Source organism: Denticeps clupeoides, chromosome 9 (assembly GCF_900700375.1).
Source record: "Denticeps clupeoides chromosome 9, fDenClu1.1, whole genome shotgun sequence".
Classification (NCBI taxonomy): Eukaryota; Metazoa; Chordata; class Actinopteri; order Clupeiformes; family Denticipitidae; genus Denticeps; species Denticeps clupeoides.
The window spans coordinates 2,193,675-2,215,070 of record NC_041715.1 but is presented as its reverse complement, the minus strand read 5'-3'; the positions used below and the strand labels follow the sequence as shown (position 1 = coordinate 2,215,070).

General features: G+C 41.0%; 3 protein-coding genes across 3 annotated transcripts; all 3 read right to left on the bottom strand.

Annotated features, from left to right (window-relative positions):
• Positions 1-507: 507 nt before the first annotated feature.
• Positions 508-6,044, bottom strand: LOC114797461 (zinc-binding protein A33-like). Its single transcript, XM_028992436.1, has 6 exons — positions 5,102-6,044; positions 4,803-4,898; positions 4,449-4,679; positions 4,363-4,385; positions 4,164-4,282; positions 508-3,367 (listed from the first exon to the last, which is right to left on the bottom strand). The coding sequence occupies exons 1-6, from the start codon at positions 5,501-5,503 to the stop codon at positions 2,823-2,825; spliced, it is 1,416 nt and encodes a 471-aa protein (XP_028848269.1). The 5' UTR covers positions 5,504-6,044; the 3' UTR covers positions 508-2,822.
• A 1,049-nt stretch (positions 6,045-7,093) lies between these two features.
• LOC114797416 (zinc-binding protein A33-like) lies at positions 7,094-10,107 on the bottom strand. The gene is made up of 6 exons (XM_028992373.1): positions 9,706-10,107; positions 9,407-9,502; positions 9,053-9,283; positions 8,954-8,976; positions 8,758-8,873; positions 7,094-8,420 (listed from the first exon to the last, which is right to left on the bottom strand). The coding sequence occupies exons 1-6, from the start codon at positions 10,105-10,107 to the stop codon at positions 7,876-7,878; spliced, it is 1,413 nt and encodes a 470-aa protein (XP_028848206.1). The 3' UTR covers positions 7,094-7,875.
• Positions 10,108-11,698: 1,591 nt separating this feature from the next.
• LOC114797458 (zinc-binding protein A33-like) lies at positions 11,699-15,260 on the bottom strand. The gene is made up of 6 exons (XM_028992433.1): positions 14,785-15,260; positions 14,574-14,669; positions 13,666-13,896; positions 13,567-13,589; positions 13,371-13,486; positions 11,699-13,033 (listed from the first exon to the last, which is right to left on the bottom strand). The coding sequence occupies exons 1-6, from the start codon at positions 15,184-15,186 to the stop codon at positions 12,489-12,491; spliced, it is 1,413 nt and encodes a 470-aa protein (XP_028848266.1). The 5' UTR covers positions 15,187-15,260; the 3' UTR covers positions 11,699-12,488.
• Positions 15,261-21,396: the final 6,136 nt, after the last annotated feature.

Sequence of the window (21,396 nt, the reverse complement as noted above, 5' to 3'; positions counted from 1 at the left end):
TTTGTGACTTTAGAATTTGATTGTAAATATTTCTTTCTGAATTGCACTGTTTAAATTTAAATTGAAATTGTTCAATTTCAATTGCTCAGTTGTTGCATTGAAAAAAAGGAAACAAACCCGCAAACCCCGCTATTGTCAGGAACTGAAAACATACATAAAGTAAGTCACAGAGTCCGCTGTAATGTCACAGCCTCGGTCTGCTGCCTGCATTCCAGTTTTATGGGAGTCCCAATCCATTAAGCCCAATTGGTCCCAGGTGCAATGGATCAGGACTCCATAATCGAGTGAATGGGTCCCTGCTGTGATGCCCTGTGGCCCCGGGGAATCAGAGAATTTGAATTCCACATTCCATCTTGAAAAATTCCTACCTTTGTCCTACCTTTAAAATATAGCATAATAACAAAATACCTTTGTCCTACCTTTAAAATATAACACTTATGTAATTGTGCAATTAGCATTCAAATTACATTTTAATATTCAGTAATATAAAACATATGTTTGCAACTATTAATTGGGGAAGAACATTTTTTATTAATTAATACAAGGACAGCAGCCATTGGCTAACACCTTCGTCTTGAACTGCCTCTTATAAAATGAAGAGCAAGACATGCATCCAGACTCTTTTAAGTTATCCTCTGTAATGGAACCAGCCTCTAAGTCTAGCAATACATGTATAAAGATCAAATGTGGACTGCAAAAACACTAAATCTGAATGTAGTAAACCTAATAATAAAAAAGAACATTACACTAACTGTAGCTGGCACTATAATGGACCATAGAAGGAAGTCAGTAAGCTATGAGATTTCTTTTGTTAATTTGGATTAATGATTGCACAATAATTTAAGGCAATGAGTAACATGGCATCGTAATTAAAAGTGTTTTTAGATAAAGTTATACCTGTATGAGTTACGTGATAGCATAACGAGAAAAGTTACGAGAAAAGTCCGAGAAATACGAAAGAACAACAATAAAGAAACAAACATTCAGTTGCACTATCATCCTACTGGTCAAACAGGCGCACACTGTAAATATTATTTTGTGTAGCTATTATTGCCTTGTTACATCTGGAATGTGCAATTTCAGTTATCTTTATTGACAAATTAGCACAAATTACAAAATTGATTAAATTATTTTTTTTCTTTCAGAATTCTACATACACATAATGACAAAGTGAAAAAAGTTTAATTGAGGTTTTGGAAAATTTAGGGGCAGTGGTGGCTTAGCGGGAAGTGGCTCCGGTTCCCGGATCGAATCCTGATCCGCCAAAGTGCCACTGAGGCGCCACTGAGCAAAGCACCGTCCCCACACACTGCTCCCCGGGTGCCTGTCATGGCTGCCCACTACTCACCAAGGGTGATTGTTAAATACAGAGGACATGTTTCACCATGTCACCGTGTGCTGTGCTGCAGTCTCTCACAATGACAATCACTTCTCTTTCAGACACACACCTGTCTACACAAGGTTCCACAAGTGAAAGTTCATGTCAGAACACAAACCAAGCAAGAAGTCAAATGAATTGTCTGTAGACCTCAGAGACAGGATTATTTTGACAATTCTGTGTTAGGGTACAGAATATTTCTGCTATTATGAAGGTCCCAATGAGCACAGTGACCTACATCATCCATAAATGCTAGAAGTTCAAAACCACCAGATCTCAAATTGGGACTCTGGGGGAGAAGCATCTTAGTCAGGGAGGACTCTCAAACCATGAGAAACAAAACTCTCTGGTCTTTGGTGTGAAGGCCAGGTGTCACATTTGGAGGAAACCAGTCACCGTTCATCACCATGCCAATACCATCCCTACAGCGAAGCTTGTACAGAGACATTGGATGAAAACCTGCTCCAGAGAGCTCATGACGGTTCATCTTTCAGCAAGACAACGACCCTAAACACACAGCCAAGATATCAAAGGTGTGGCTTCAGGACAACTCTGAATGTCCTTGAGTGGCCCAGCCAGAGCCCAGACTTGAATCCAATTGAATATATTGGGAGAAAATTTAAAATGACTTCATACCGGCGCTTCCCATCCAATGAGGATCTACAAACTGGCTAAGGATAGGCGTGCCAAGATTGTGGCCTCATATTCAAAAAGACTGTAATTGCTATTTTATTTATTTATTTATTTTTAAATTTGCAATTACCTCAAATATTTTTTTTTCATGTTGTCATTATGGGGGGTTGTGTGTTTAATTCTGGGGAAAAAAGGATTTAATCCATTTTGGAAAAAGGCTGTAACATAGCATAATATGGAAAAACTGATGCACTGTGAGCACTTTTCAGTTGCACTGTACAGGCTGTTCTACTAACTACCACATGCTAACTACATTTACAGCATTTACCAGACACCCTTATCCAGAGCGACTTACAATCAGTTGTAACAGGGACAGTCCCCCCCTGGAGACTTGCTCAGGGACACGATGGTAGTAAGTGGGATTTGAACCTGGGTCTTCTGGTTCATAGGTGAATGTACTATCCACTAGGCTATTACCGCCCTCAGAACTTGTAAAGTGAATAACTGAACTCGATTAAACCCTCTGGGAACATCTGCTGCATGGGAAATTTTGCCTTGTTGTGCCAAGCAGTGAGAATTTACAATATTCTACCATATTCAAGCATAGTTATTTAGATAAAAACACGATTTTAAAATACAAACTCGGCCACTAGATATGAACATTCCAGTATATTTCTTCTGAGCAAGACACTCCCTGAGTGTCTCCAGGGGGGACTGTCCCTGTCACTACTGATTGTAAGTCTATGTCACATCAGACTCTGGGACTTGTTTTTGTGATGTTTAAATCCCAGAAACTGATGCATCAATATCTTCAGCTCTGATTTTCTACTGATACACGAACCTTCACTGGTAAGATCCTCAGAGGAGAGAGTTTACAGAAAGTATCAAAGAAAGGAAAGACTCTCTCAGTGAAAGTGTGTGTGAGAGTGTGTAGATGTGTGTTATTAACAGCATCAAAGAACGACAACTTTTCTCCGTCCCAGTCCAGTGTCACTCTGATCTTCTGCAGCTTCCTGTTCACACTGATGAGATTTGCTGGCTTTGGTGTAGAACCTTCATAATATTTACCATCAAAATAACACATATACCAGATTCCACTCCTGCTGAAAATGGCTCCCTTCCTCTTTGCAGATTCTGCCATGACACCCAGTGCCCAGCGTGTATTTTCCCCGACATCAACATCCCAGCAGTGAGTCCCTGAGTTGAAGCCCTCAGAGCCCAGAACAGCTGTGTTGTAATCAATTTTTTCTGGATTATCAAGAAGCTTCTGTCTCTCATCACTGAGTCTCACACTGGTCAGATCTTCAGACAGGACGAGTTGTGGGTGAGCAGTGATGGGATTCAGAGTTACAGGAGCTGAAAAGAGAAAAACACACACATGAGGTTTGGTAGAGAAGATGCAGGTCTGATATTTTATATTCAGAAGTTAGGATTGATATGACAGAGTATCTGAATAAACACCAGAGAGAGGAAATAATTTTAAAGAGCCAGATAATGAAAAAACTAATGTAAAACTTTGGAGAATGGTTATAAACTCTCTCTCTACGCACAAAAGTACTGTATTCAAACCTCTTCAACTTGATGTTACCTGGCAGAAAGAGGCATGGCACAATAAACGTTAAAAGGATGAACAGTTTCTAATGTATTAACAACAGTAGATTATTATTGCAGTTACATGTAAATATTGTATGTAAAAAAGGTACCAATGTTGCAGAGAAAACCAAGCTGAAAGACAGGAGAAAAGATAGAAAAAAGACAGAAAAGCCTCAACCAAGCTTCAGAGACATCACCTGATCCAGGAGAAAATGGAACAAGACTCGAGAACTGAAAAAAGTCCACCGCTACCACACATGAACATCCTTTATACGTTTGACCAACAGGAAGTTGTCACAGACCAATCAGAATTTTTTGTTTCTGTCGTCACACCCTAGAAGCTTCACACCTATTATTTACCAAATGGTCACAAGAACAAAGAACAGGAGACCGACCCCCATGGACCATCACCACCAAATTGCCACAAGAACAAAGAGGTGTTTTCCTCTCCACAAGGTAAAGTTGCAGAAGTACCGTGGTCATGCAGAATGCCCCATCTCACACTACTTATCACAAATTCAATATTCACATGATGATTACATGTGTGTAATAGACTCACTATAGTGAATAATCTCCTGCATCTTCTCCCAGACTGTGAACTTCAGGTTCTCCAGGTGTTTCTCCACATGGATCAGGGCTCCTGAAAGCCTCTCTGGATGCTCCAGTCTGCACTGGGTTCTGGAATAACATTCAGGAGTCAGAGCTGCTGTGGGTTTGGGTTCAGAACCACAGAGATGATAGAGAAGCCTGTCAGTTACCTTGTAATGGTGGTTCTGTAGTTCTGAGAAACAGGAATATGCCAGTTATTATTAATAAAATCTATAAAAAAGAACAGTCTTGGTACCTGCAGGAATGAGACGTCTTCAGCTCCCATCTCCTCTTCTATGGCTCTGATTGTGTCTGAAAGAGATGATATCTCTCTACTCATCTTCTCCATCTTCTCGTTCATCATCCGACTCTTCTGCTCCTCTTCCTCCCTCAGTGCTGCTATCCTGGCTGCTTCTTCATCTCGTAGAAACTGGTGAAGCTTCTGAAACTCGTCCTTAATCCTCCTCTCTGTGTGTTGGGTCTGGATCTGTGTGTGATTAACGTTGATATTGTTAATATTCTGTTTACAGTCTTTGTTCTTATTGCTAAATTGTAGCTGTACAGTATTATTGATATTCAGTGTTTGTAATGTTGTATTTTATTATTTTACTTGAATCTTCTCTGCTGTTTGATTCCAGGTAAGTTTAACATCTTTAAAGATCTTCAGCGTCTCCTGTAGGGGCTTCAGTTTCATCTTCAGATTCTCCTGAAAAAAATCAGGAAGATTCATCATGTAACAGACCTGAAACATTCAGCTCAGTATTGGGTTTGTTTTAAAGTGTCTTGCTAGAAAATATTATTAGATATGTAAAATAATATAAAAAACTGTATCATATATTTAAACAGGTTAATGAAGACAAAAGTTTGACTGATTATACCGACCATAATGGTATAGTTTTTTGATGATACCTTAAATTCCTCTGCTGCTTCATCTACAGGCTGGAATCTGTGGTTTCTGTGTTTGGCTGAATCCCGACACACCAAACACACAAGCTGCTGATCCTCCAGACAGAAGAGTTTGAGTTTCTCATCATGTTGACTGCAGAGAACCTCAGACCCTTCTGAAGATCTCTGGATCGTTTCTACCGAGAAGGACTCACACAGGTTCTTTAAAGCAAGATTAACAGGAAGTTCACCTTTTGAGCTAGTTCTCCTACAGACTGGACATTCTCGAGATCCTTTACTCTCCCAGAACTTCTGCAGACAAACTTTACAGACGCTGTGACTACAGAACAGGAGGAGAGGATCCTTGAAGATTTCATAGCACACAGGACAGGAGAAATCCTCTTCTGAGAAAGATTTTGAAGCCATTTTCTTTTCCAAAGACCAGAACAACTGATTTAATTTCCACTTTCACTGTTGAGAAGAATCTTGACTGTAACTCGTTTTATTCCATCAAAATCTGCAGCACTGCAGCTTACGTCCAGTTTACAGAATATTAGTTTGTACTGTAACATAACATGGAGTTTACAAATGTTGAATAAAATACCTGAACGGCAATAAACTGTTCTTTCCCTTGTCCCTTTTGCCGTCCCTCGTCTTCCTTATATCAGACTCCGGCGTGACAGGACTTGACAGGAATTCATCTCAATATCTTACAGGCAGAGGCTGGTCCCAGTCGCACCAGGTGGAACCGACATAAACAGTTTACATTTATGTTTTTTACCGCCCTTATACAGAGAAACATTTTTGCTTTTATATCAGTCTTGTTGGTCCCCTAATTCTATATGTGACGTCTCTTTCTTAATTCAGCCGTGGTGCAGAATTACCGCCACTTTGATCCCGTCCCACAATTAGATTTCCCAGGGTGCGCTGTTTCGGTGTCTGTAGCTTTAAATGCTAATGAGGAGGAGAGAGACGGGATGAGGAGGAGAGCGGCCTATAGAAGTTGAGAGGCAATCGTCTTCAACACTTCCTGTTTGCCGCAAACAGGAACTGTTTATGCCGCACTTCTATTGACATTTATAGCCAATGCAGGACCATAGACAGTCTAGGGGATCTCTTATTAATGTTAAATTAATAATTAAAGTGAAAATTTCATAATAGGGGACTAGATTTTTAGTGCAATTTATCGTGACTTGTTTAGCTGTTTAGCTGACTACACATCTCAAACTTGGCCAATGAAAGAGTTTGGTAGGCGTGTAAACTGTAGAAACGTATGCAGAAAGTGTGTGTGAGAGATGTGTGTAGACGTGTGTTATGTTGTTTGTTCCCCCCATACAGATACCAAGATGCGCTAAATGAGATTCCACCATCAACCAGCAGGTGTCAGTGTTGCACTAGTTTAATCCTCCAAGTTTGACTGCTGCTTTGTGCAAAGGTGTGAATGGTACTGGCATTCATGTCGCACACTGAGTGTGTGTATGTGTGTGTTTGAGAGAGACAGAGAGTACTATATTAAAATGAAATTTGGATGTTAACCCTGGTATTTCTTTAGATTTGTGCCTAGTAATAATATACCTGCCATACATCTCTACAGGCTGGGCAGAGGTGGCCTAGCAGTTAAGGAAGCGGCTCATTCGAATCCAGATCGGACAAGGTGCCACTGACAAGGTGCCACCTTGATGAAGGTCCGTACACACTGCTCCCCGAGCACCTTTCTCACTGCCCACTGCTAACCAAGGGTGGACACATTATGCTTTGTGACCTTGGGTGGTTCTGCACTATCTCAGAATAACACAAATTTTTATTTGAATGAATGCTTTAAGATATTTATAACAATAACAAGGAAAATTATGAATGTAATCATTCTAGATTAGTTTAGTCATGACTAGTTGAAGCTGATGGAAGTCTGATCCAGTGTATTGGCCATATTGAGTCATAACCGGTGTCTCCTACTGAACAACTTTTCACAACCCACTGACCCAGGTTCCAACAGCAAAACACAGGCAGACACTTAGATTTTAATAAATGTAATATTTTATTATTATTTAATAGTAACACACACCGTCACATTCCTGTCTAGGGGTAGAGAACATAAACAACAAAGTAATAATCTCCTCTCTTTCCTCTGTGAGCATCTGTGTTAAAGAGGCGTCCTAAATACATCCTGGGGACAGCACATGGTAGTGTGGGCGGAGTCACCAATCACCAATTCCATCCCCTCAATCATCTAAAAAGGAAAAAAGACACACAAACACACACCCACAGCAGAGAACATGCAAACAATATTCAAACCACTACGACCCTGGAACAAGGGAATTAACAACACACAAGAGAAAGTAAACGTGTTTTTGTCATTGTAATACAAAGCAAGCACAAAGAAATGTGTCCTGAATTTAGCCAATTACCCTTAATGATCAGTGGCATGAGTTTTAAAATACAAACCCGGCCACTAGATATGAACATGCCAGTATATTTCATCTGAGCAAGACACTTAACCCTGAGTGGGGGACAGTCTCCAGGGGGAACTGTCCCTGTCACTACTGATTGTAAGGCGCTCTGGATAAGGGCATCTGGTAAATACTGTAAATGTGTGTGTGTGAGGTCCTGTGTGTGTTCTGCTGTGTGAGGATCAGCTCCTATTCAGCACTAATACCATCATCATCATCATCATCAAAAACAGCCCAAATATGAGTTTTATAGACTGACAATAAATTGTGAAAAAAAAATAAAACAACAGAAACAAGCATCAGACTCATTTCTGTGATGTTTAAAACCCAGAAACTGATGCAGCATCCTCTTCAGCTCTGCTGTTCTACTGATACACGAACCTTCACTGGTAAGATCTTCAGAGGAGAGAGGTTACAGGCAGTATTAAAGTAAGGAAAGACTCTCTCAGTGAAAGTGTGTGTGTGAGTGTGTAGATGTGTGTTATTAACAGCATCAGAGAACAACAACTTTCCTCCGTCCCAGTCCAGCGTCACTCTGATCTTCTGCAGCTTCCTGTTAACACTGAGGAGAGTCTCTGGCTTTGGTGTAGAACGTGCTGTATATTTACCAGCACAATAAAACATATAGCAGATTCCACTCCTGCTGCAAACTTCTCCTTTCCTCTCTGCAGATTCTGCCATGACACCCAGTACCCAGCGTGTATTTTCCCCGACATCAACATCCCAGCAGTGAGTCCCTGAGTTGAAGCCCTCAGATCCCAGAACAGCTGCATACAAATCAAGTCTCTCTGGATTATCAGGAAGCTTCTGTCTCTCATCACTGTATCTCATACTGGTCAGATCTTCAGACAGGACGAGTTGTGGGTGAGCAGTGATGGGATTCAGAGTTACAGGAGCTGAAGAGAGAAAAACACACACATGAGGTTTGGTAGAGAAGATGCAGGTCTGATATTTTATATTCAGAAGTTAGGATTGATATGACAGAGTGTCTGAATAATCACCGGAGAGATCATTTTAGATAATTTTAAAGAGACAGATTATGAAAAAAGTGCAAAATTGTGTAATTATCACAGATTCGTTATTCTAATTATTATTATGTGTGTGAGAGACTCACTATAGTGAATAATCTCCAGTATCTTTCTCAGACTGTAAACTTTGCTGCAGTTTCTATGATATCATCACAAATTCATTATTCAAATTATTATTACATGTACGTGTGTGTGAGAGACTCACTGTGAATAATCTCCAGCATCTTCTCCCAGACTGTGAACTTCAGGTTCTCCAGGTGTTTCTCCACATGGATCAGGGCTCCTGAAAGCCTCTCTGGATGCTCCAGTCTGCACTGGGTTCTGGAACAACATTCAGGAGTCAGAGTTGCTGTGGATTTGGGTTCAGAACCACAGAGATGATAGAGAAGCCTGTCAGTTACCTTGTAATGGTGGTTCTGTAGTTCTGAGAAACAGGAATATGCCAGTTATTATTAATAAAATCTATAAAAATCCTGGTAGAGCAAGAACAGTCTTGGTACCTGCAGGAATGAGACGTCTTCAGCTCCCATCTCCTCTTTTAGGGCTCTGATTGTGTCTGAAAGAGATGATATCTCTCTACTCATCTTCTCCATCTTCTCGTTCATCATCCGACTCTTCTGCTCCTCTTCCTCCCTCAGTGCTGCTATCCTGGCTGCTTCTTCATCTCGTAGAAACTGGTGAAGCTTCTGAAACTCCTCCTTAATCCTCCTCTCTGTGTGTTGGGTCTGGATCTGTGTGTGATTAACGTTGATATTGTTAATATTCTGTTTACAGTCTTTGTTCTTATTGCTAAATTGTAGCTGTACAGTATTATTGATATTCAGTGTTTGTAATGTTGTATTTTATTATTTTACTTGAATCTTCTCTGCTGTTTGATTCCAGGTAAGTTTAACATCTTTAAAGATCTTCAGCGTCTCCTGTAGGGGCTTCAGTTTCATCTTCAGATTCTCCTGAAAAAAATCAGGAAGATTCATCATGTAACAGACCTGAAACATTCAGCTCAGTATTGGGTTTGTTTTAAAGTGTCTTGCTAGAAAATATTATTAGATATGTAAAATAATATAAAAAACTGTATCATATATTTAAACAGGTTAATGAAGACAAAAGTTTGACTGATTATACCGACCATAATGGTATAGTTTTTTGATGATACCTTAAATTCCTCTGCTGCTTCATCTACAGGCTGGAATCTGTGGTTTCTGTGTTTGGCTGAATCCCGACACACAAAACACACAAGCTGCTGATCCTCCAGACAGAAGAGTTTGAGTTTCTCATCATGTTGACTGCAGAGAACCTCAGACCCTTCTGAAGATCTCTGGATCGTTTCTACCGAGAAGGACTCACACAGGTTCTTTAAAGCAAGATTAACAGGAAGTTCACCTTTTGAGCTAGTTCTCCTACAGACTGGACATTCTCGAGATCCTTTACTCTCCCAGAACTTCTGCAGACAAACTTTACAGACGCTGTGACTACAGAACAGGAGGAGAGGATCCTTGAAGATTTCATAGCACACAGGACAGGAGAAATCCTCTTCTGAGAAAGATTTTGAAGCCATTTTCTTTTCCAAAGACCAGAACAACTGATTTAATTTCCACTTTCACTGTTGAGAAGAATCTTGACTGTAACTCGTTTTATTCCATCAAAATCTGCAGCACTGCAGCTTACGTCCAGTTTACAGAATATTAGTTTGTACTGTAACATAACATGGAGTTTACAAATGTTGAATAAAATACCTGAACGGCAATAAACTGTTCTTTTCCCTTGTCCCTTTTGCCGTCCCTCGTCTTCCTTATATCAGACTCCGGCGTGACAGGACTTGACAGGAATTCATCTCAATATCTTACAGGCAGAGGCTGGTCCCAGTCGCACCAGGTGGAACCGACATAAACAGTTTACATTTATGTTTTTTACCGCCCTTATACAGAGAAACATTTTTGCTTTTATATCAGTCTTGTTGGTCCCCTAATTCTATATGTGACGTCTCTTTCTTAATTCAGCCGTGGTGCAGAATTACCGCCACTTTGATCCCGTCCCACAATTAGATTTCCCAGGGTGCGCTGTTTCGGTGTCTGTAGCTTTAAATGCTAATGAGGAGGAGAGAGACGGGATGAGGAGGAGAGCGGCCTATAGAAGTTGAGAGGCAATCGTCTTCAACACTTCCTGTTTGCCGCAAACAGGAACTGTTTATGCCGCACTTCTATTGACATTTATAGCCAATGCAGGACCATAGACAGTCTAGGGGATCTCTTATTAATGTTAAATTAATAATTAAAGTGAAAATTTCATAATAGGGGACTAGATTTTTAGTGCAATTTATCGTGACTTGTTTAGCTGTTTAGCTGACTACACATCTCAAACTTGGCCAATGAAAGAGTTTGGTAGGCGTGTAAACTGTAGAAACGTATGCAGAAAGTGTGTGTGAGAGATGTGTGTAGACGTGTGTTATGTTGTTTGTTCCCCCCATACAGATACCAAGATGCGCTAAATGAGATTCCACCATCAACCAGCAGGTGTCAGTGTTGCACTAGTTTAATCCTCCAAGTTTGACTGCTGCTTTGTGCAAAGGTGTGAATGGTACTGGCATTCATGTCGCACACTGAGTGTGTGTATGTGTGTGTTTGAGAGAGACAGAGAGTACTATATTAAAATGAAATTTGGATGTTAACCCTGGTATTTCTTTAGATTTGTGCCTAGTAATAATATACCTGCCATACATCTCTACAGGCTGGGCAGAGGTGGCCTAGCAGTTAAGGAAGCGGCTCATTCGAATCCAGATCGGACAAGGTGCCACTGACAAGGTGCCACCTTGATGAAGGTCCGTACACACTGCTCCCCGAGCACCTTTCTCACTGCCCACTGCTAACCAAGGGTGGACACATTATGCTTTGTGACCTTGGGTGGTTCTGCACTATCTCAGAATAACACAAATTTTTATTTGAATGAATGCTTTAAGATATTTATAACAATAACAAGGAAAATTATGAATGTAATCATTCTAGATTAGTTTAGTCATGACTAGTTGAAGCTGATGGAAGTCTGATCCAGAGTATTGGCCATATTGAGTCATAACCGGTGTCTCCTACTGAACAACTTTTCACAACCCACTGACCCAGGTTCCAACAGCAAAACACAGGCAGACACTTAGATTTTAATAAATGTAATATTTTATTATTATTTAATAGTAACACACACCGTCACATTCCTGTCTAGGGGTAGAGAACATAAACAACAAAGTAATAATCTCCTCTCTTTCCTCTGTGAGCATCTGTGTTAAAGAGGCGTCCTAAATACATCCTGGGGACAGCACATGGTAGTGTGGGCGGAGTCACCAATCACCAATTCCATCCCCTCAATCATCTAAAAAGGAAAAAAGACACACAAACACACACCCACAGCAGAGAACATGCAAACAATATTCAAACCACTACGACCCTGGAACAAGGGAATTAACAACACACAAGAGAAAGTAAACGTGTTTTTGTCATTGTAATACAAAGCAAGCACAAAGAAATGTGTCCTGAATTTAGCCAATTACCCTTAATGATCAGTGGCATGAGTTTTAAAATACAAACCCGGCCACTAGATATGAACATGCCAGTATATTTCATCTGAGCAAGACACTTAACCCTGAGTGGGGGACAGTCTCCAGGGGGAACTGTCCCTGTCACTACTGATTGTAAGGCGCTCTGGATAAGGGCATCTGGTAAATACTGTAAATGTAAATGTGTGTGTGTGTGAGGTCCTGTGTGTGTTCTGCTGTGTGAGGATCAGCTCCTATTCAGCACTAATACCATCATCATCATCATCATCAAAAACACCCCAAATATGAGTTTTATAGACTGACAATAAATTGTGAAAAAAAAATAAAACAACAGAAACAAGCATCAGACTCATTTCTGTGATGTTTAAAACCCAGAAACTGATGCAGCATCCTCTTCAGCTCTGCTGTTCTACTGATACACGAACCTTCACTGGTAAGATCTTCAGAGGAGAGAGGTTACAGGCAGTATTAAAGTAAGGAAAGACTCTCTCAGTGAAAGTGTGTGTGTGAGTGTGTAGATGTGTGTTATTAACAGCGTCAGAGAACAACAACTTTCCTCCGTCCCAGTCCAGCGTCACTCTGATCTTCTGCAGCTTCCTGTTAACACTGAGGAGAGTCTCTGGTTTCGGTGTAGAACGTGCTGTATATTTACCAGCACAATAAAACATATAGCAGATTCCACTCCTGCTGCAAACTTCTCCCTTCCTCTCTGCAGATTCTGCCATGACACCCAGTCTCCAGTTTGTATTTTCCCCGACATCAACATCCCAGCAGTGAGTCCCTGAGTTGAAGCCCTCAGATCCCAGAACAGCTGCATACAAATCAAATCTCTCTGGATTATCAGGAAGCTTCTGTCTCTCATCACTGTATCTCATACTGGTCAGATCTTCAGACAGGACGAGTTGTGGGTGAGCAGTGATGGGATTCAGAGTTACAGGAGCTGAAGAGAGAAAAACACACACATGAGGTTTGGTAGAGAAGATGCAGGTCTGATATTTTATATTCAGAAGTTAGGATTGATATGACAGAGTGTCTGAATAATCACCAGAGAGATCATTTTAGATAATTTTAAAGAGACAGATTATGAAAAAAGTGCAAAATTGTGTAATTATCACAGATTCGTTATTCTAATTATTATTATGTGTGTGAGAGACTCACTATAGTGAATAATCTCCAGCATCTTTCTCAGACTGTAAACTTTGCTGCAGTTTCTATGATATCATCACAAATTCATTATTCAAATTATTATTACATGTACGTGTGTGTGAGAGACTCACTGTGAATAATCTCCAGCATCTTCTCCCAGACTGTGAACTTCAGGTTCTCCAGGTGTTTCTCCACATGGATCAGGGCTCCTGAAAGCCTCTCTGGATGCTCCAGTCTGCACTGGGTTCTGGAACAACATTCAGGAGTCAGAGTTGCTGTGGATTTGGGTTCAGAACCACAGAGATGATAGAGAAGCCTGTCAGTTACCTTGTAATGGTGGTTCTGTAGTTCTGAGAAACAGGAATATGCCAGTTATTATTAATAAAATCTATAAAAATCCTGGTAGAGCAAGAACAGTCTTGGTACCTGCAGGAATGAGACGTCTTCAGCTCCCATCTCCTCTTCTACGGCTCTGACTGTGTCTGAAAGAGATGATATCTCTCTACTCATCTTCTCCATCTTCTCCTTCACCATCTGACTCTTCTGCTCCTCTTCCTCCCTCAGTGCTGCTATCCTGGCTGCTTCTTCATCTCGTAGAAACTGGTGAAGCTTCTGAAACTCCTCCTTAATCCTCCTCTCTGTGTGTTGGGTCTGGATCTAGAAATAGATTAATGTGTTGTCATGATTTGTATTTAACTGTGTACGTCTTTACATGAGAATTATGACTACAAGACTCTTACTGGTACCGAGAATGAACAAATTCTCAGCAGGTGGACGAGCTTTCTTCTACAGAACGTCCCTGCTTTGGAACAGACTTCCTGCTAATGTTGGGAACTCAGATACAGTGTCAATATTTAGGTCCAGGGTAAAGACACAACTTTTTAGCCAAGCATTCCATAACAGTTAAAATCCACAAATTCTATAACGCTCATCTCACCTACACTGTCCTGGGCACCGGGACACATGTCCACAGATATCTTCCTTAACCACTCAGTCCCAGCTGCCCGAGTCTAATCTGTCTATTTCTGAGTTACTCTAGATCCTGCTTCCTGTTTTTAGTCTGCAGAAAGGGTCAAAGTGTGTGGTGTCAAATGTAGGTCCAGTCAAAGTCCACTCAGACTAACTGTATGGGGTTTTGGGATGAATAAGAAAAAAAACAAGAGACACAAGAACCCAGTACAGTCTCTTGGAGTCTCATCTGCATCATGGTGCCCCCTGCTGGACCAACTGTTCTTCAGTTCTGATTTTCATATGACTATCTGGGTGTGTTATTCCCTGATCTCATTCTGCTCTCATGTGCAAGCATGGAAAAGGATATAATTGATTACTCGTACCTTCATTTCCTCTGCACTCTGATCATATTTGAGTTTAACGTCTTTGAAGATGACCAGCTTCTCCTTTAAGGGCTTCAGTTTAATTTTCATCTCCTCCTGAAAATATAATTTTTTTATTAAAAACAAATCATTTATAGTAGATGTTCTGTATTACAGTTGGTGATGTTATCTGAATATTTAAATGTATTTTATTTTCATTTAGTTTTCTTACCTTCAGATCCAGAGCTACTTCATTTATTGGACTGAAGTTGTGGTTTTTATGACTTTTGGAATCTCGACACACCAAACACACAGGCTGCTGATCCTCCAGACAGAAGAGTTTGAGTTTCTCACCATGTTGACTGCAGAGAACCTCAGACCCTGCTGAAGATCTCTGACTTCTTTCTACTGAGAAGGACTCACACATGTTCTTTAAAGCAAGATTAACAGGAGGATCTTCTTTTGAGCTCCTTCTCCTACACACTGGACATTCTCGAGATTCTTTACTCTCCCAGAACTTCTGCAGACAAACTTTACAGACGCTGTGACTACAGGACAGGAGGAGAGGATCCTTGAAGATTTCACAGCACACAGGACAGGAAAAATCCTCTTGTGAGAAAGATTTTGAAGCCATTTTCTTAATCTGACTGTAACTCTTTTTATTCCATCTATAATCCTCATGATCTGCAGCACTGCATCTTACTTCCAGTTTACAGAATATTAGTTTGTACTGTAACATAACACGGAGTTTACAAATGGCAGTTTCATCTTCACTTCCTTGTTCTGGAAAGACAAATGTGACCTTTAACCACTAGAGTTCCATTGAGTAAAAAAAATTTAATAGGTTGGCAGTATAAGTGTGCACTCCCTTAAACTAATACTTTTTAAAATATATATATTTGATTTAATTACAGAATTCACTTATCTATGTATACTTGTATTTTTTTAAACTAACAAATAAAATAATTTGAACTGTCTGGTTTTTATCAAATTTGTTATTTTCATAAAAAATAGATGTTTATTTATGAGCTACAGGTCATAAAAATCATACTGATTTTTAAGTATCAAGAGAGAACTTTTTAAGAAACATTTCTCTCTTATTCTCTAATGAAGAAAGAGAGTCCAATGACAATAAATTTAAAGGTCTCCTCAAAGGCCCCTCCCCATGTCGGTGTGGCCTTGCCTTCTCTTTACTGGTAAATATAAACATGTAATTGACAAATAATAAAGTTATAATGACTTTAATTTTATGAATGAAATGTTTTATTAAGTGGTTGGCCTAGTGTGTCAGTCGAAAGGTTGCCACCAAGGTGCCACCAAGGTGCCACTGAGCAAGGTGCCGTCTCCACACACTGTTCTCTGGGCGCCTGTCATGGCTGCACACTGCTCATCAAGGTCATGGATTAATTTCAGAGGACACATTTCGTTGTGTCAATATGTGCTGTTCTGTGGTGTTTCATAAAGACAGTCACGTGACTTTTGACATAATTTATTTTATATTCGAATATTCCGGTGTTAGAACTCCATCCACCACCCAGCACTCATCCCTCCCACTGTAGGATACAAAAGCGCTGTATGCATAATGCTGCCTTCTGTCCCTCCACATGACTTCCCTCCACATGACCACATGATTTGAACTGTCTGGCTTTTTCAAAATTTGTTGTTTTCATAAAATCTATAGGTCATAAAAACCAAACTGGTTTTCAAGTATCAAGAGAGAAATTAATTTGAACTTTTTAAAAACCTCTACAGCCTGCTCTGCTCTTTCCTGTAGAGGGCATAAGAGTTGTAAGTCCAGTCCAGTTTATAGTTCAGACAAACACCAAGTATTGCATTCCTGGACACATACTCCTACGTGTTCTGTGTGGCTGGCTGCGTTTTTGTGTCCTGTCTTTTTTAGGTTGACTTCATGGGAGGAGTTGAAGCCTACCAGCTCCACCTACCATCTGCCTATTGGTCACCTTCACCTATATAAATAGACTTTGAATGGTGTTCGGTAGGTCTCCAGGGTCTGCTAGGCCCTTTTTCTTTTGGGAGGTCTCCAGGGTCCACAGAGATCTGCAAGGAGCTCCGTTGGGGACTTCATTTGTGTGTCTTGTTAGTTTGTGTGATATACCCCTTTTGTTGTTAGCCTGTGCTAGCCTGTTAGCTTTATGAGCCCTTTTCATTAACATTTGTGCGTGCTTGAGTTATCCTAACTGGAAAATCCCTTCCTTTAGGCTGTACTGATGTTAGTTAGCTGGGCTGAGTCCGCTGTTTTATTGAACCTGTCAGCTCACTATAAATAAAAGCACTATTTTAATGCTTTGTTTGTTTGTGTGTGTAACAGTGGACGTCCTCCTCTCCACATCCTTGTCGCATTTCTTAGACCCCTAGGAATACGACAAATGGGGGCTCGTCCGGGATGTTTTCACCTGGTTCGGAGTCAGAATCAGATCAGATCAGAATCGTATATCCAGTAAGTTAGGGTGTATCTTGGGGTCTTTGCTGTAGCATTTCCCTCCCTGCAGAGCACCACTTTTGTCTTTTTGCTTTGTTCCTTTCTTTCTCTCCGTGTGGGGGTACATCATCACACGGACAGCCTTGGCTTGAGTCTGACTGGGGTGACGTTTGGCATTCAAAGTTGCCTCCAATTGGTACCCTCCAAAGATCAGGTAGGTTAAGATAGCTTGTGTTAGGCAGGTTAAGGACCAGATTTACAGTTTCGCTGCTGTGTTTGTGGCCTCAGGTACACATTCGGTGGAGAGGAATTTGTGTAAGCTTGGGTGGTTGTCAGTATTCAGCATTTTGTTATCATTTGTTTTGGCACACATGTTTTGTGTGTGCAGGGCAGTTTGATCTGTTTGTGATGTCTGCAGTGTAGATGGTGAGGAGGAACACACCAGAATGTTCCCTGTGGGGCTCCTGTGCTGCAGACCACCTTGAAAAGATCAGGTAGTGCAAATTAAACTCCTAGAGATTCACCAGTCCACTTAATGACCTTTCAACGGTGTGGATCAGAGGATTGTTTTGAAGGTCAAATTTTGTCAGCCTCACTAACCCCCTAAAGATATGTAGATGAATGTTGGAGATGTTGTTATTGTTCAGCTTTTCCAGCTTCAGCTTCTGAAGGCCTTCAAAAGTAACATCTGTGAACTCATTATATGATAAATCCAGTTCTAGCAGAGCTACAAAACAAGCAAACAGACCAGCAACAAGCATCTCCACATCATTACCTTAAAGAAGCAAATAAAACAGCCAGGTGTTTGGTTGTGTTGTAAACATGCGTATGTGTTTAAATTAATTTGTGTTCAGTTGATTAAATTTTAGAGAAAGAATCTAAATCTGTTTGTAACAGGAGGATCTACCTACAGGATTCACAACTGTTCCCCATCCATCCTTCATTCGACACAACCTTTTCACATCTCCCAAACTCTCTGATTTATTCTTCTCCCTACCACTAGAGACAGCTACTAACTCTTTTCTCACCTCACTTTTCCTTTCCATGGATCAACTCTGTCCTCTATCAACAAAACCCAAAAGGACTTCTCCCCCTGTGCCCTGGCTCTCCGATACATTCGAAGAGTACTTCGAGCAGCGGAGAGAAAATACAAGAAATCACAGCTTGACTCAGACCTATTGCATTACCAGAATCTTCTGCACAAATTTTCCACTAACCTCACTTCTGCTAAAACTGCTTTCTACAAAGCAAAACTGGAAGCCTCTGTCCACAACCCTCAAAAACTCCACATCTTTTTATCTCTACTCAACCCTCCGACTCCCCCTGCCCCAACTTCCCTAACAGCTGATGAGTTTGCCAACTTCTTCACAGGGAAGACTGAAAAAACCTGTGAGACATTCTCCACCACAATAGACATTCTACTCCTACTCTACCCTCTGAAAATTCTACAACTGCTCTAAATCAATTTTCTAAGCTCACATCTGATGAAATCATTCAGATAATATCTACAGGGAACCCAACCACCTGTCCACTAGATCCAATCCCTTCTGCAATGCTTCAAACCATCTCCCCTGACCTCATCCCTTTCATTTCTTATAGCATAAACAGCTCAATGTCATCTAGCCATGTACCATCTGCCTTTAAAACAGCCAGGGTTCTTCCAATCCTTTAAAAAAACACTGCTGATCCTACAGACATCAAAAACTACAGACCAGTTTCCCTCCTCTCATCTCTTTCTACATTTACATTACATTTACAGCATTTATCAGACGCCCTTATCCAGAGCGACTTACAATCAGTAGTTACAGGGACAGTCTCCCTGGAGCAATTTAGGGTTAAGTGTCTTGTTCAGGTACACAATGGTCGTAAGTGGGAACCCGGATCTTTTGGTTCATAGGCGAGTGTGTTACCCACTAGGCTACTACCACCCTTTCTACAATCCTTGAGCGCTGTGTCTACAATCAGCTATCACTTCATCTGTCAGAGAACAACCTCCTGGATCCTAACCAGTCTGGCTTCAGAACAGCTAATTCTACAGAGACTGCCCTTCTTGCTGTTACTGAGCTACATGAGGCCAGATTGCCAAAACTGTCATACGTTCCTATTCTCCTTGACTTCTCTGCAGCATTCGACACAGTTAACCACAGGACTCTCTTGTCAATCCTGAGGAGGATGCTTCTTACCTTGATGAACGATCTTACCAAGTGACTTGGAAAGGATGCACCTCTGCCTCACGTAGACTCTCCACTGGTGTCCCTCAAGGCTCAGTGCTCTCCTTTTCTCCCTCTACACGAGATCACTTGGTGAGATCATTTCCTCACATGGATTATCCTACCACTGCTATGCCGACGACACACAACTCCTCTTCTCCTTTCCTCCCTCTGATCTACATGCTGCTTCCAAAATCTCTGCATGTCTAACCGACATCTCATCTTGGACGGCAGCCCATCACCTCAAACTCAATCCCACCAAAACTGAACTAATATTCATTCCAGCAGATTCTTCACCACATCAGGATCTTGCTATTTAACTGGACAATTCACAGCTCTCTCCTTCTACAACAGCCCGCAACCTTGGAGTAACAATAGACAACCAACTCTCCTTCTTGACTCACATCAGCAGTCTTTCCCGCTCATGTAGATTCCTTCTCTACAATATCAGATGAATCCGTCCTCATCTATCAACACAGGCCACCCAGCTACTGGTTCATTCCTTAGTAATCTCACGACTGGACTACTGTAACTCCCTTCTAGCTGGTCTACCTCTAAGTACCAACCTATACAACTCATACAAAATGCAGCAGCACGACTGATCTTCAACCTTCCCAAGTTCTCCCACACCACCCCTCTACCACGTTCCCTCCACTGGCTCCCAGTAGCTGCACGCATCAGGTTCAAAATACTGATGCTGGCCTACAAAGCCAAACATAGAGTAGCACCATCCTACCTCACAGCCCTTATTACACCTAGCACTGCACCTCATATACTCGAGCCTCCAGTACTGCTTACCTGGTTCCCCCATCTCTGAAGGTAAAAGGAAGATATTCATCTAGACTCTTCTCCATCTTGGCCCCTCGGTGGTGGAATAAACTTCCCCTTGAGGTCAGAACAGCTCAGTCACTGAGTATTTTCAAACGGCTTCTCAAGACCTTCCTCTTTAAAGAATATTTAGATCAACTTGTAAACTTCTTATTGTCGAACTTGTGTACAGAACCTACAACAGAGTGAATAAAAAGATTGTATTCTTAGTTGAGGGTCCTAATGAACCGGAACTGATCACTTCATCGATGGCAACTTGAAAGCACATTCTTGATAAGGGTGTCTGCCAAATGCCTTATATGTAAATGTAAATGTAAGTGTAACACAGAAGTGAAATTGTCAAATTCTGGCAAACCTCCTTCAGTTCTTTTGAACAAAATGCAGTTGGGATATTTCATGAAAGGTCATTAACTGTTAAAGCAACCCTCCATACACTGCTACCCTCCTAACTGGATTTTTTCATCTCTTCATCTTCCCATTCACTCCAGTCAAGCACTACATGTATGTTCAGCCTTGAAAAAATGTTCATATCCACTAATGTGTGTATTAGTGGTGGTCACCTATCATCCAATAATCAATTAAATAAGCATGTATGGAATTAACTGATGCATTAGTGAGTGAAATGCTTATGTATTTTATCATCAATTGCAAGTTTATGACACAAACACAACTTCTAGCACGCTACAGGTTGCTCTTTTTTACATTTTAGTTGACGTTCTACATTACAAACAGGTTCTAAATTAATTAAACAAAGCTTTTCTGCTGACCTCCTGGAATCTTTTTCAGTGGACAAGGTGAGGATCCAGGTTGTACTGTACCGATGAGTGAGACATACAGGACTGGTTCTGCACTAATGTGCAGTTGGCTGTTGATTTGCATACTGAGAAAGTGTGAGGGGGTGTTGCTTTGCAGAGTTATATGTCTATGTAGCAAGTATTTTTCTCTCTGATAGTCCGTTCAGTTTTTAATGTTTAACTCTGCATGTGACAAAGCAGTGTTTCATTACAACCAACTAATGATGAGGAGGTTCTTGATGTTAACTGAATTTGAATGTATTTGTTTAAATCTGTCATGTCCACGGGCTGAAGGGGGAAGGCAGCACAGAGACGGGACATACTGGAAACAATGGTTTATTACAAAAGGAAAAACAGCACGAGGGCCAAAACACAGGAAACCAACAATAACGAACCTTGCAAACCCCGCTATTGCCACGAACTGAAAACATAAAGTAAGTCACAGAGTCCACTTTAATGTCACAGCCTCGGTCTGCTGCCTGCATTCTGGTTTTATGGGAGTCCCAATCCATTAAGCCCAATTAGTGCCAGGTGCAATAGATCAGGACTCCATAATTGAGTGCATTGGCCCC

What these genes read in the sequence shown, in the direction of transcription:
- LOC114797458 (XM_028992433.1), bottom strand. Translation starts at nt 15,186, where the DNA reads ATGGCTTCAAAATCTTTCTCACAAGAGGATTTTTCCTGTCCTGTGTGC. An exon ending in AAGTAGCTCTGGATCTGAAG is followed by an intron (nt 14,670 to 14,784) that starts GTAAGAAAACTA and finishes TTATATTTTCAG; the next exon opens with GAGGAGATGAAAATTAAACT. An exon ending in TACAGAACCACCATTACAAG is followed by an intron (nt 13,487 to 13,566) that starts GTAACTGACAGG and finishes ATGTTGTTCCAG; the next exon opens with AACCCAGTGCAGACTGGAGC.
- LOC114797461 (XM_028992436.1), bottom strand. Translation starts at nt 5,503, where the DNA reads ATGGCTTCAAAATCTTTCTCAGAAGAGGATTTCTCCTGTCCTGTGTGC. An exon ending in AAGCAGCAGAGGAATTTAAG is followed by an intron (nt 4,899 to 5,101) that starts GTATCATCAAAA and finishes GATTTTTTTCAG; the next exon opens with GAGAATCTGAAGATGAAACT. An exon ending in AAGACGTCTCATTCCTGCAG is followed by an intron (nt 4,386 to 4,448) that starts GTACCAAGACTG and finishes CCTGTTTCTCAG; the next exon opens with AACTACAGAACCACCATTAC.
- LOC114797416 (XM_028992373.1), bottom strand. Translation starts at nt 10,107, where the DNA reads ATGGCTTCAAAATCTTTCTCAGAAGAGGATTTCTCCTGTCCTGTGTGC. An exon ending in AAGACGTCTCATTCCTGCAG is followed by an intron (nt 8,977 to 9,052) that starts GTACCAAGACTG and finishes CCTGTTTCTCAG; the next exon opens with AACTACAGAACCACCATTAC. An exon ending in GATGCTGGAGATTATTCACA is followed by an intron (nt 8,421 to 8,757) that starts GTGAGTCTCTCA and finishes TTCTCTCTTCAG; the next exon opens with CTCCTGTAACTCTGAATCCC.